Source organism: Leucopleurus acutus (genome assembly GCF_964270905.1).
Source record: "Leucopleurus acutus genome assembly, chromosome: 2".
In the NCBI taxonomy this organism is placed as follows: Eukaryota; Metazoa; Chordata; class Mammalia; order Artiodactyla; family Delphinidae; genus Leucopleurus; species Leucopleurus acutus.
In genome coordinates, this window is record NC_139143.1 from 115,314,200 (window position 1) to 115,326,381 (window position 12,182).

General features: G+C 34.6%; 1 protein-coding gene across 2 annotated transcripts in view; it reads right to left on the reverse strand.

Moving 5' to 3' along the window:
- PKN2 (protein kinase N2) overlaps window positions 1–12,182 on the reverse strand; it is a 129,161-nt gene that overhangs the window by 57,561 nt on the left and 59,418 nt on the right. Inside the window, exons 4-6 of one of the 2 annotated variants that reach the window (XM_082832737.1) lie at window positions 8,203–8,320; window positions 7,720–7,865; window positions 7,416–7,629 (exon numbers count right to left, since the gene is read on the reverse strand). In XM_082832737.1, the coding sequence (XP_082688863.1) occupies window positions 7,416–7,629; window positions 7,720–7,865; window positions 8,203–8,320 (478 nt within the window). Of the gene's footprint in view, window positions 1–7,415; window positions 7,866–8,202; window positions 8,321–12,182 lie in introns of both variants that reach the window. The other variant, XM_082832736.1, reaches the window with a different exon arrangement.

Here is a 12,182-nt window from a genome sequence, read left to right on the forward strand (position 1 = left end):
CTGGGACAACATTAAACGCACCAACATTCGAATTATAGGGGTCCCAGAAGAAGAAAAGAAAAAGAAAGGGTCTGAGAAAATATTTGAAGAGATTATAGTGGGAAACTTCCCTAACATGGGAAAGGAAATAGTCACCCAAGTCCAGGAAGCACAGAGAGTCCCATACAAGATAAACCCTAGGAAAAACACACCAAGACACATATTAATCAAACTAACAAAAATTAAATTCAAAGAAAAAATATTAAAAGCAGTAAGGGAAGAAAAACAAATAACATATACAAGGAATCCCCAAAAGGTTATCAACTTATTTTTCAGTGGAAACTCTGCAGGCCAGAAGGGACAGGCATGATACACTTAAAGTGATGAAAGAGAAAAAACCTACAACCAAAATTACTCTACCCAGCAAGGATCTCATTCAGATTTGATGGAAAAGTCAAAAGCTTTTGAGAGAAAAAAAAAGCTAAGAGAATTCAGCACCAGCAAACCAGCTTTACAACAAATGCTAAAGAAACTTCTCTAGGTGGGAAACACAAAAGAAAAAGACCCACAGAAACAAACCCAAAACAATTAAGAAAACAGTAATAGGAACACACATATCGATAATAATCTTGAATGTAAATGGATTAAATGCCCCAACCAAAAGACACAGACTGGGTGAATGGATACAATAACAAGACCCATATATATGTTGTCTACAAGAGACCCACTTCAGACCTAGGGATTCATACAGACTAAAAGTGAAGGGATGGAAAAAGATATTCCATACAAATGGAAATCAAAAGCAAGCTGGAGTAGCAATACTCATATTAGATAAAATAGACTTTAAGATAAAGACTGTTACAAGAGAAAAGGAGGGACACTACATAAAGATCAAAGGATAAATCCAAGAAGAAGATATAACAATTATAAATGTTTATGCACCCAACATAGGAGCACCTCAATACATAAGGCAAATGCTAACAACCATGAAAGGAGAAATCGACAGTAACACAATAACAGCAGGGTACTTTAACACCCCACTTACACCAATGGACAGATCATCCAAACAGAAAATAAATAAGGAAACACAAGCTTTAAATGACACAATAGACCAGGTGGATCTAATTGATATTTATAGAACATTCCACCCAAAAGTGGCAGAATACACTTTCTTCTTCAGTGAACATGGAACATTTTCCAGGACAGATCACATCTTGGGTCACAAATCAAGCCTCGCAAAATTTAAGAAAATTGAAATCATATCAAGCATCTTTTCTGACCACAGCGCTATGAGATTGGAAATCAATTACAGGAAAAAAAACCTGGAAAAAACACAAATATATGGAGGCTAAACAGTGCGCTACTAAATAACCAAGAGATCACCAAAGAAATCAAAGAATAAATTTAAAAATGCATAGAAACAAATGACAATGAAAACATGATGACCCAAAACTTATGGGACACAGCAAAAGCAGTTAGTTCTAAGAGGGAAGTTTATATAGCAATTCGATCTCACCTCAGTAAACAAGAAAAATCTCAAACAATCTAACCCTACACTTAAAACAAATAGAGAAAGAAGAACAAAGAAAACCCAAAGTCAGTAAAAGGAAAGAAATCATAAAGATCAGAGCAGAAATAAATGAAATAGAAACGAATAAAACAATAGCAAAAATCAATAAAACTAAAAGCTGGTTCTTTGAGAAGATAAACAAAATTGATAAACCCTTAGCCAGACTCATGAAGAAAAAGAGAGAGGACACAAACCAATAAAATTAGAAATGAAAAAGGAGAAATCACAACTGATACCACAGAAATACAAAGGATTATAAGAGACTACTACAAACAACTATACGCCAAAAAAATGGACAACCATGAAGAAATGGACAAATTCTTAGGAAGGTACAATTTTCCATGACTGAACCAGGAAGAATTAGAAAATATAAACAGACCTATCACAAGTAATGAAATTGAAACCGTAATTAAAAATCTTCCAGCAAACAACAGTCCAGGACCAGATGGCTTCACAGGTGAATTCTATCAAACATTTAGAGAACAGCTAACACTGATCCTTCTCAAACTCTTCCAAAATATTGCAGAGGAAGGAACACGCCCAAATTCATTCTACAAAGCCACCATCACCCTGATACTAAAACCAGAAAAAGACATCACAAAAAAATAAAATTATAGACCAATATCACTGATAATCATAATACTAGCAAACAGAAATCCTTAACACTAAGACAACTTGACTATGCTGATTCTTTTTTTTTTTTTTTTAATAAAAATGTTAACTGGAATTCCCACCACATACTCCTATCCAGTGGAAAGAAAATTCCAGACCTGCAGAAGCCTGGATGGGAGTAATTTGATGATAAGTACTCTTGATAAAAAGTTAAGTACAGGTTTCTATACATCCCAACTCTTTTATTTGCAAGTGAAAGTAACAATGTTGACCACATATATTTTTTACTGCCACTTAAAAAAAAAAAAAAAAAAGAATCCAACAGCACATTAAAAGGATCTTACACCATGATCAAGTGGGATTTATCCCAGGGATGCAAGGATTCTTCAATATATGCAAATCAATCAATGTTATACACCACATTAACAAATTAAGGAATAAAAAACATATGATCATCTCAATGGATGCACAAAAAGCTTTTGACAAAATTCAACACTCATTTATGATAAAAGTTCTCCAGAAAATGGGCATTAGGGGAATGTACCTCAACAAAATAAAGGTCATATATGACAAACCCACAGCAAGCATCATTCTCAATGGTGAAAAACTGAAAGCATTTCCACTAGGATCAGGAACAAGACAAGGATGTCCACTCTCACCACTCTTATTCAGCATAGTTTTGGAAGTCCTAGCCACAGCAATCAGAGAAGAGAAAGAAATAAAAGGAACACAAATTGGAAAAGAAGAAGTAAAACTGTCACCATTTGCCGATGACATGATACTATACATAGAAGATCCTAAAGATGCCACCAGAAAACTATTAGAACTAATCAATGAATTTGGTAAGGTTGCAGAACACAAAATTAATGCACAGAAATCTCTGGCATTCCTATACACCAACAATGAAAAATCAGAAAGAGAAATTAAAGAAACACTTCCATTTACCACTGAAACAAAATGAATGAAATACCTAGGAATAAACCTGCCTAGGGAGGAGAAAGACTTGTACTCAGAAAACTATAAAACACTGATGAAAGAAATCAAAGATGACACAAACAGATGGAGAAATATATCATGTTCTTGGACTGGAAAAATCAATACTGTGAAAATGACTATACTGCCCAAAGCAATCTACAGATTCGATACAATCCCTAGCAAACTACCAAGGGCATTCTTCACAGAATTAGAACAAAAAATCTTACAATTCGTATGGAAACACAAAAGACCCTGAATAGCCAAAGCAATCTTGAGAAAGAAAAACGGAGCTGGAGGAATTAGGCTCCCTGACTTCAAACTATAGCACAAAGCTATAGTAACCAAGGCACTATGGTACTGGCACAAAAACAGAAATATAGATCAATGGTAGAATAGAATAGAATGCCCAGAGATAAACCCACATACATATGGGCACCTAATTTATGACAAAGGAGGCAAGAACATACAATGGAAAAAAGACAGCCTCTTCAATAAGTGGTGCTGGGAAAACTGGACAGCTACATGTAAAAGAATGAAATTAGAGCACTCCCTAACACCATACGCAAAAATAAACTCAAAGTGGATCAAAGACTTAAATGTAAGACCAGACACTATAAAACTTTTAGAGGAAAACATGGGAAAAAACACTCTGACATAAACCACAGCAAGATCTTTTTTGACCCACCTTCTAGAGAAAAAGAAATAAAAACAAAAATAAACAAATGGGACTTAAAAGCTTTTGCAAAGCAAAGGAAACCATAAATAAGACAAAAAGACAACCTTCAGAATGGGAGAAATATTTGCAAATGAAACAACAGACAAAGGATTAATCTCCAAAATATACAAACAGCTAATGGAGCTCAATATCAAAAAAACAAACAATCCAATTAAAAAATGGACAGAAGAACTAAATACATATTTCACCAAGGAAGACATACAGATAGCCAAGAGGCACATGAAAAGATGCTCAACACCACTAATTATTAGAGAAATGAAAATCAAAACTACAATGAGGTGTCACCAACCACCAGTCAGAATGGCCATTATCAAAAAAGCCAGAAGCGGGCTTCCCTGGTGGCACAGTGGTTGAGAGTCTGCCTGCCGATGTAGGGGACATGGGTTCGTGCCCTGGTCTGGGAAGATCCCACATGCCGCGGAGCAGCTAGGCCTGTGAGCCATGGCCACTGAGCCTGCGTGTCCAGAGCCTGTGATCCACAATGGGAGAGGCCACAACAGTGAGAGGCCCGTGTACCGCAAACAAAACAAAACAAAACAAAACAAAACAAACAAAAAGCTAGAAGCAATAAATGCTGGAAAGGGTGTGGTGAAAAGAGAACCCTTCTGCACTGTTGGTAGGAATGTAAATTGATACAGCCACTATGGAGAACAGTATGGAGGTTCCTTAAGAAACTAAAAATAAAAGTACCATATGAAACAGCAATCCCACTACTGGGCATATACCCTGAGAAAACCATAATTCAAAAAGAGACATGTACCACAATGTTCACTGCAGCATTATTTACAACAGCCAAGACATGGAACCAACCTAAATGTCTCTCAACAAATGAATGGATAAAGAAGATCGGGCACATATATATAATGGAGTATTACTCAGCCATAAAAAGAAACAAAATTGAGTTATATGTAGTGAGGTGGATGGACCTAGAGTCTGTCATACAGAGTGAAATAAGTCAGAAAGAGAAAAACAAATAACATATGCTAATGCATATCTATGGAATCTAAAAAGAAAAAAAAATGGTACTGATGAATCTAGTTGCAGGGCAAGAATAAAGAAGTAGACATAGAAAATGGACTTGATGACATAGGGTGGGAGGGCAAAGCTGGGATGAAGTGAGAGTAGCATCAACATATATACACTACCGGATGTAAAATAGTTGGCTGGTGGGAAGCAGCAGCATAGCACAGGGAGATCGACTCAGTGGTTTGCAATGACCTAGACAGGTGGAATAGGGAGGATGGGAGGGAGGCTCAAGAGGGAGGGGATATGGGGACACATGTATGCATGTGGCTGATTCACTTTGTTGTGCAAAAGAAACTAACACGGTATTGTGAAGCAATTATACTCCAATAAAGATTTGAAACACACACACACACACACACACACACACACAGAAAAGGAAACAAGGAGAGAATAAAAAAGGTAAACTAGAAAAAGTCAATCAAACACAAAAGAAAGCAAAAGAATTCAGGAAAATAAAGATTAAGACTTACAGAAAACAATTAGCAAAACGGCCGATGTAAGCTTCTTTGTTCTATAATAATGAATTTGGCTGGTTTATTTCCCTGGTTCTTAAGAGGGAGCTTTTAAACCCTTGCAATTTCCCTAGTAATAGCAGCATCTTTCTTATTCACGGTGGACTCCTCAGACCACATGTGGGTTTATGCTAACAAAGTGACTCTCGGTAGGCCCATACACAGTTCCAGAATGGGCGCTGGCTATACCATAAAGACCAACTACATAGTTAGAGGGCTCATGCTTTGAGCCACATATCAACCTGACCTTTGGTCTTTCAGAAAAAGGTTGGGGGCTGGAGATTGACTTCAATCAAAGTGGCCAATGATTCAATCACTCCTATGTAATAAAGCCACAAAAAAAATTCTGAATACTCACAGCTAAAGTAAGACTCCTGGCTGGGGACACAAATTGATGTTCTCAGAGGGTGCCGCATGCTGAAAGCAAGGAAACTTTAGGTACCCTGCCAGATCTCTCCCTAAGTGTCTCTTCTTTGGTCCTAATTTGTAGCCTTTGTAAGAAAACTGTAACTGTAAATACAGAGCTTTCCTGAGTTCTGTGAGTTGTTCTATGGAATTACTGAGCATGAGGTGGTAGTAGGAACCCCTGAGTTTGCAGCCAGTTGGTCAGAAGTGTGAGTGTTTGGGGAAACTCCAACCTGGCAGCTTGTGTCTGAAACGAGGACAGTTTTGTGGGGGACTGTGCCATGAACCTATGAAATTTGACCTAACTCTGGGGAGTCAGCATCAGAATTGCATTACACTTTATCAGTAATTATCTTAAACACATATGGATTAAACGGCTCAAATTAAAGGCAGAGAATGGCAGAATGGATTAAAATACATAAATAAACCCAAACTATGATCCAATTATATGCTGTCCAAAAGAGACTCATTTTAGATCCAAAGACACAATCAACTGAATGAGAATGAATAGAAAAAGATATTCATGTAAACAGTAACCAAAAGAGAGCTGGAGTGGGTACTCTAACGTCAGACAAAATACTTTAAATCCAAAATTGTTACAGGAGAAAAAGGATATTATATTTTGATAAAATAGTCAATACATTTAGAAGATATAAAAATTATAAACATATATGCACTTAACAGAGCCTGAAAATATATGAAGCTAAAATTTACATAGCTGAAAGGAGAAATAGGAAAGTCTACAAAAATAGTTGGAAACTTCGCTACCTCACTGTCAATAATGGACCTAGTAGGATGGCAATAATAAAAAAAAAAAAGGGGGGAAATAACAAGTGTTGTTGAGGATGTGGAGAAATTGGAACCCCTGTCAATGTGAAATGATGCAGCCCCCATGGACAACAGTTTGATGGTCCCTCAAAAACATAAACATAAAATTACCATATGACCTAGTAATTATACATCTAGGTATATTCCCTAAATAACTGAAAACAGGTGTTCAAACAAAAACCTGCACACAAATATTCATAGAAACACTATTCACAGTAGTCAAAAGGTAGAAACGACCCAAATGTCCATCAAACAGATAAATAAAACCAGATATATACCTGTAAAACAGAATATTATTTAGCCATAAAAAGGAATGAAATATTGATACATGTTACAAGAAGAAAGAACCTTGAACAGTACAGAAAGTGAAAGAAGTCAGACACAGAAAGCCACAAATTATATAACTCCATTTATAGGAAACATCTATAATAGACAAATCTATAGAAACAGAAAGCCAATAGTGATTGCTAGGGGTTGAAGGGAAAGGAGGAATCGGGAATGACTACTTAATGGGTACTGAGTTTCCTTCTGGGGTGATGAAAATACCCTGGAACTAGAAACTGGTTATAGTTATACAACAGCTTGGATATACTAAATGCCTATGAGTTGTGTATTTTAAAATGGTTAAAATAATAAATTTTGTTATGCGTATCTTACCACAATATTTAAAAATTCTGTAAACACATTTTTATTCATTTATTAAACCAGAACCAGATGTAGATTAAAAATGCACGAAAAATAAAAAAAAATCAGGATGATATATGCTACGTACCTGTTAGTGCTGCTGGTTTGGATAGGGTACTGTATTGGTTTTGTGTAGATATCATACTTTGACGTGGACTTAGTGTTGGTGATGCAACAAGTGAAAGCTCCTCAATAATAATACTGCTTTTGGGATGATTTTTGGGAAGTTCATTTAATCTTTGCTCTAATGAATACTTCAAAAGGTCCAACTTCTGACTTGATTCATTAAATCTTGCTTGAGCCTTAAACAGGGAAAAGACAATGGTGTCATTTAAATAGTTATATTCTTTGACTAACATATTTATTAAGTTAAAATTTTTATTTAAAATTACTTCTGAAAGTGCTTTTCTGTCTGTTACTTTTCCTGAGCCAAGTAATTTCATTACATTCTTTGCACCTTCTGCTACTGCAAACTCTATCCTAAAATGATGCCTTAATTCTTCCATCCGAAGTTCAAGAGGACTTATGACAGGTTTGGCTAGAGGGGGACAAAAAAAAAAAACAAACTTAATTGAACCATTTGTTTGACTTTCTAATACGTAGGGATTAAAACTCAAGAAAAAGAAATAAGTTCTTACAACATTAAAAGTTAGTTCTTAAAAGTCAATAAACACTGAAGTAATACTTAATAGACACAATGTTAAAATACAGTCTTTCATCTTAGCCATCAAAACTCAAAGATAAAAACTCAAAGATAAAAACTCAAGAATGCCTCCTCCTCCTTAATTTTGAACCACCACTTCTTTCCTTAAAATTTATTTAGCACTATACATGCCCATAATAATAAGAATGACAATTTATCTCTGTTCCATCACCATTATCAAAAGCCAATTCATTGGTCTGGACTGCCTGAAGAATCTGCATTCGTATCACTTCTATTTTTGTCTTGCTGTCTTGGAGCAGCTGTTGAGCTGTGCCATGGAGTTTCCGATCCTATTAAGAATAAGTTTGAAAAGGTAAGCAGCTACAGAGACAAATAAACCATTTTTATAACTTCTAAGTAAGATCAAATGACATCAGCAAGTGAAAAACAAGGGTCAAAAGAATACTGTGAGCACTATAATATATATACTTGGGGTAGATACATTTATTTTGAAAGGCATCAAACTGATAGGGTGAAAAATAAGAAAAACAACTCCATTAGTTAAAAGTTAGGGAGTAAGTTATAGTGAATAAACTTCTATCATGTCTAAAGACTTCAAGAAAGGTCCTGATATAAGTGAAATAATGTTACTGTCCTACCTCCCAGTTTAGTTCCAGTAATACTGAATCACAAAAAACTTACCATTTAATGACCCAACCCAAAGATGTCCATGTGGCAATCCCCAGAACCTTGTGAATGTTACTTTACATGTGAAAGGGAAATTAAGATAGCAGATGGAACTGAGGTTGTTAATCACCCAACCTCAAAATACAGAGGTTATCCTGGATTATCCAGATGGACCCAATGTAATCATAAGGGTCCTTAAATGTAGAAGAGGGCAGAAGAGGAGGTCACATGAGAAGAACCGGAGCCACTGTTTCTGGCTTCAAAGACAGAGGAAGAGGGCCACGAGCTAAGGAATATGGGCAGCCCCTAGAAGATGGAAAGGGTAAGGAAACAAATTTTCTCCTATGTCCTCCAGAATGTGAAATCCATTTTGGACTTCTCAATTATGAAACTGTAATGTAATAAATTTGTGTTGTTTTAAGCCACTAAATTTTTGATAATTTGATACAGCAACCACAGAAAACTAACAGAATTTTTTTCAAACGTTTCATGAGAAAAGTAACAGAAGTTAATGCCATCTCCTACTTAGTTATATTAGTTGTCAAAGTCTAGTAGGCTTCAATCCACAAAAAAGAAATGATAAAACTAAGCATCAAGTTAGGAAGCACTTATTCACAAGAAAGACCAATATTTGCATATTATTTAAGCATCTCTACTTTTATCACTGAGGCAGTCAGTATTAATCTGGAAATAAAATAGCATACAATCAACCTATATTCTCCAGAAGACTCAAAACTACTAGCTAAGAGACAAGCATCAGATGTGCAGCATCATATCAATAAATCAAACACACACAGTACATCATGACACTGAATTAAGGGGAGGATGGAGATACTTGTGATGGGAGAGACAATATATACGAGGAAAAAATAGCGAGCTGAAATATATCACATTAAACACCAATACAACACATTAAAAAAGTGAGCTGATATATATCACATTAAACACCAATATAACTAGTTAAACACGTTATATACAGTGGAGGAAAAAGCAATTAGCAAACTTATGAATTTTTCTTTCATTTCTCTCCTGTTCCCATGGTCACTCATTTAGAAGAGAGTTTCTGGTCAGATTTTGTTCTTTATTAAATAAAATATTTGGATTTCACATTGAGTTGGGCTTAAATAGTTTACTAAGTCCCTTAAATATTCATTTACAACATGAAGCACACACACACACACTATACTTTTTTAAAATTATGCTTTACCATTAAGAACATTAGCTTGAATCTGGTGTTTGTCTATGACTCATTAGATATGCTTTTATGAATATACCTATTAACATTCCAAATTTAAAATAAAAATACTTTTTAATTCCTCTTGTTATCCAGTATCAGGAACATCAAACTGAAGATATGAAATAACTTTTCTATTTCTCTGAGACCAGATTAGAGTAAGAGAAAAAGTTAGTATTTCAAATTTAATGGGACAAATTTAATGGGACAAATAGGTTTCTTGAAGAAACTATGTAAGCAGGGATACCATTCTCTAAAATACAGAGCTTCTGTAAGCATTAGATAAAACTAAAATTATATTGCCTAGCATATGATTGGCATTAAAATGTTCTCTTTTAGAGGAATAAAAATAATGATTAATTATAGGATCTCAATGAAGTTCTACTGTAAAAGTATAAATATTTATATATGCTTTTCAATTAAGCTACTCCTTTTATTATTTTATCACTATGCGAAAAGACAGTAGTTCTGTCATTTACTTCTTTAGAAATGCCCTTCTTAACTATTTCAATTCAACGTGCAAGGAAAAGCATTTGTATTTCATTTTAAAAAGTAAATGATTTTTCCCACACATATTTCTGGAAGATGTACATAGATGTCAAAGTATGATAAAGGTTTTTAAAACTGACATTGGATATTACCTATCACAGGCAATTTACAGTTACTACATGTCAGTCTTATGCTTTCCAGCATTCAATGAATTTTTATTGTCAGTTTTATGTTTTCAGGCATTCAATGGATTTTTGTGTTGCGCACCTAATATGTTGAAGAGGAAAGCTAGATCCAAAGCATATGAACTGGTTTATATATTAGAGAAATACTGGCTTTTATGCTAAAACTATGAGAAGATTTTTACATATATAGGTTGAACCATATGAACATGCCAATATCTGATTCTAAACTAAAAAAACAGCAATTTCATATGGTTCAAACTAACAGACTAGATAAAGTCGTTAACTATTAGTAATTAGCATACTACATTCTACAAGTAATTATATTTCAAATGTACAATATTTTACAATTATAAATAAAAATCAAGTACATTTTATATTTTCAAATTATACTTTTTTACTTTATAAAAAATAACTTTTTGTTTTAAAAGTCATAGTGTGGTATTATAAATAATAAACTACACTATACACACAGCTTTCAGAAATAAATAAACCAATTATCTTTATTTTTCCATTACATATTTATGGCTTACTTTGCATGAATTAAATGTTGCCACATCCAGTAAAAATACAAAGATTAATCAGTTAGAATGCTACCCTATAAAACTTATAGTTTGAAGAGATACAGATATTATTATATGTAACAGAATGTTAAAAGTAGTCACAGAAAAATTCACAGGAAGATGGGATCAGTTTTAGTGGACGGAATCCAGAAAAATTTTGTGAGCTTTTAATATAGGTTAAGACTGGAATATGTCAATTTTGGAAGATCTGAGAAAGGGAGGCCTAGATAGATGGTCCAGTACTTTCAAATGAGGAAAAAGAAAAGACTTGGAAGCATTTAAAAAAAGAAAAAAAAAAGTGATAGAGGCTAGAAAGAACCCCAGATATTAATAAATAGCTTAGTTTGTCATATGAATATATGAACAGGAAACATTTCTTCAGCATGTCTTATCAACTCCTCAGAGATTATTCTGAAAACCAGTGGTACTACTTAGCCATGAAATTTACATTCTAATGTTGAAAACAGATGATAAAGAAATTGATTGTTATTTCAGGTAGTGGTAATGCAGTGAACGGGATAAGGAAAGACATGGGTTGCTATTTTACATAGGATAGTAATGAAGAGCTTGCTGAAGTGGCAGCATCTGAGTAGAGATTGTAATGAAGTGAGAGAGAAAGCCATGAAAGTACTTGGGAGAAGAGCTATCTAGGCAGAGACAGTAAATGCAAAGGCCCTGAGGTAAAAGTGTCCTTGGTATGTCCAAAAGATAGCAAAGTAGTCAATATGGCTAGAGGGTAATGAGAGAGAATGAAAGAGTTTTGGAAGATAAGATTGGAAGGTAGCCAGGGGTAAATCATGTATGAACTTGCAGAATCACAGTAAGGACTCTGGATTTTGTTCTAAAATAGCTAGAAAGCCACTGGAGGGTTTTGAACAAGCGTGTGAAAATATCTGACTTAACTTTTGAAAAGACAACTTTGGCTATAAAATGTTCAGGGGTAATAATTTTATCATACAGAATCCAATAACCAGAGTTCTGAAGAGGACTATCTACTGCCAAGCTGAGTTAATCATACCTATCACTAAATTTGCTCCCCATTATGAATTACCTATCA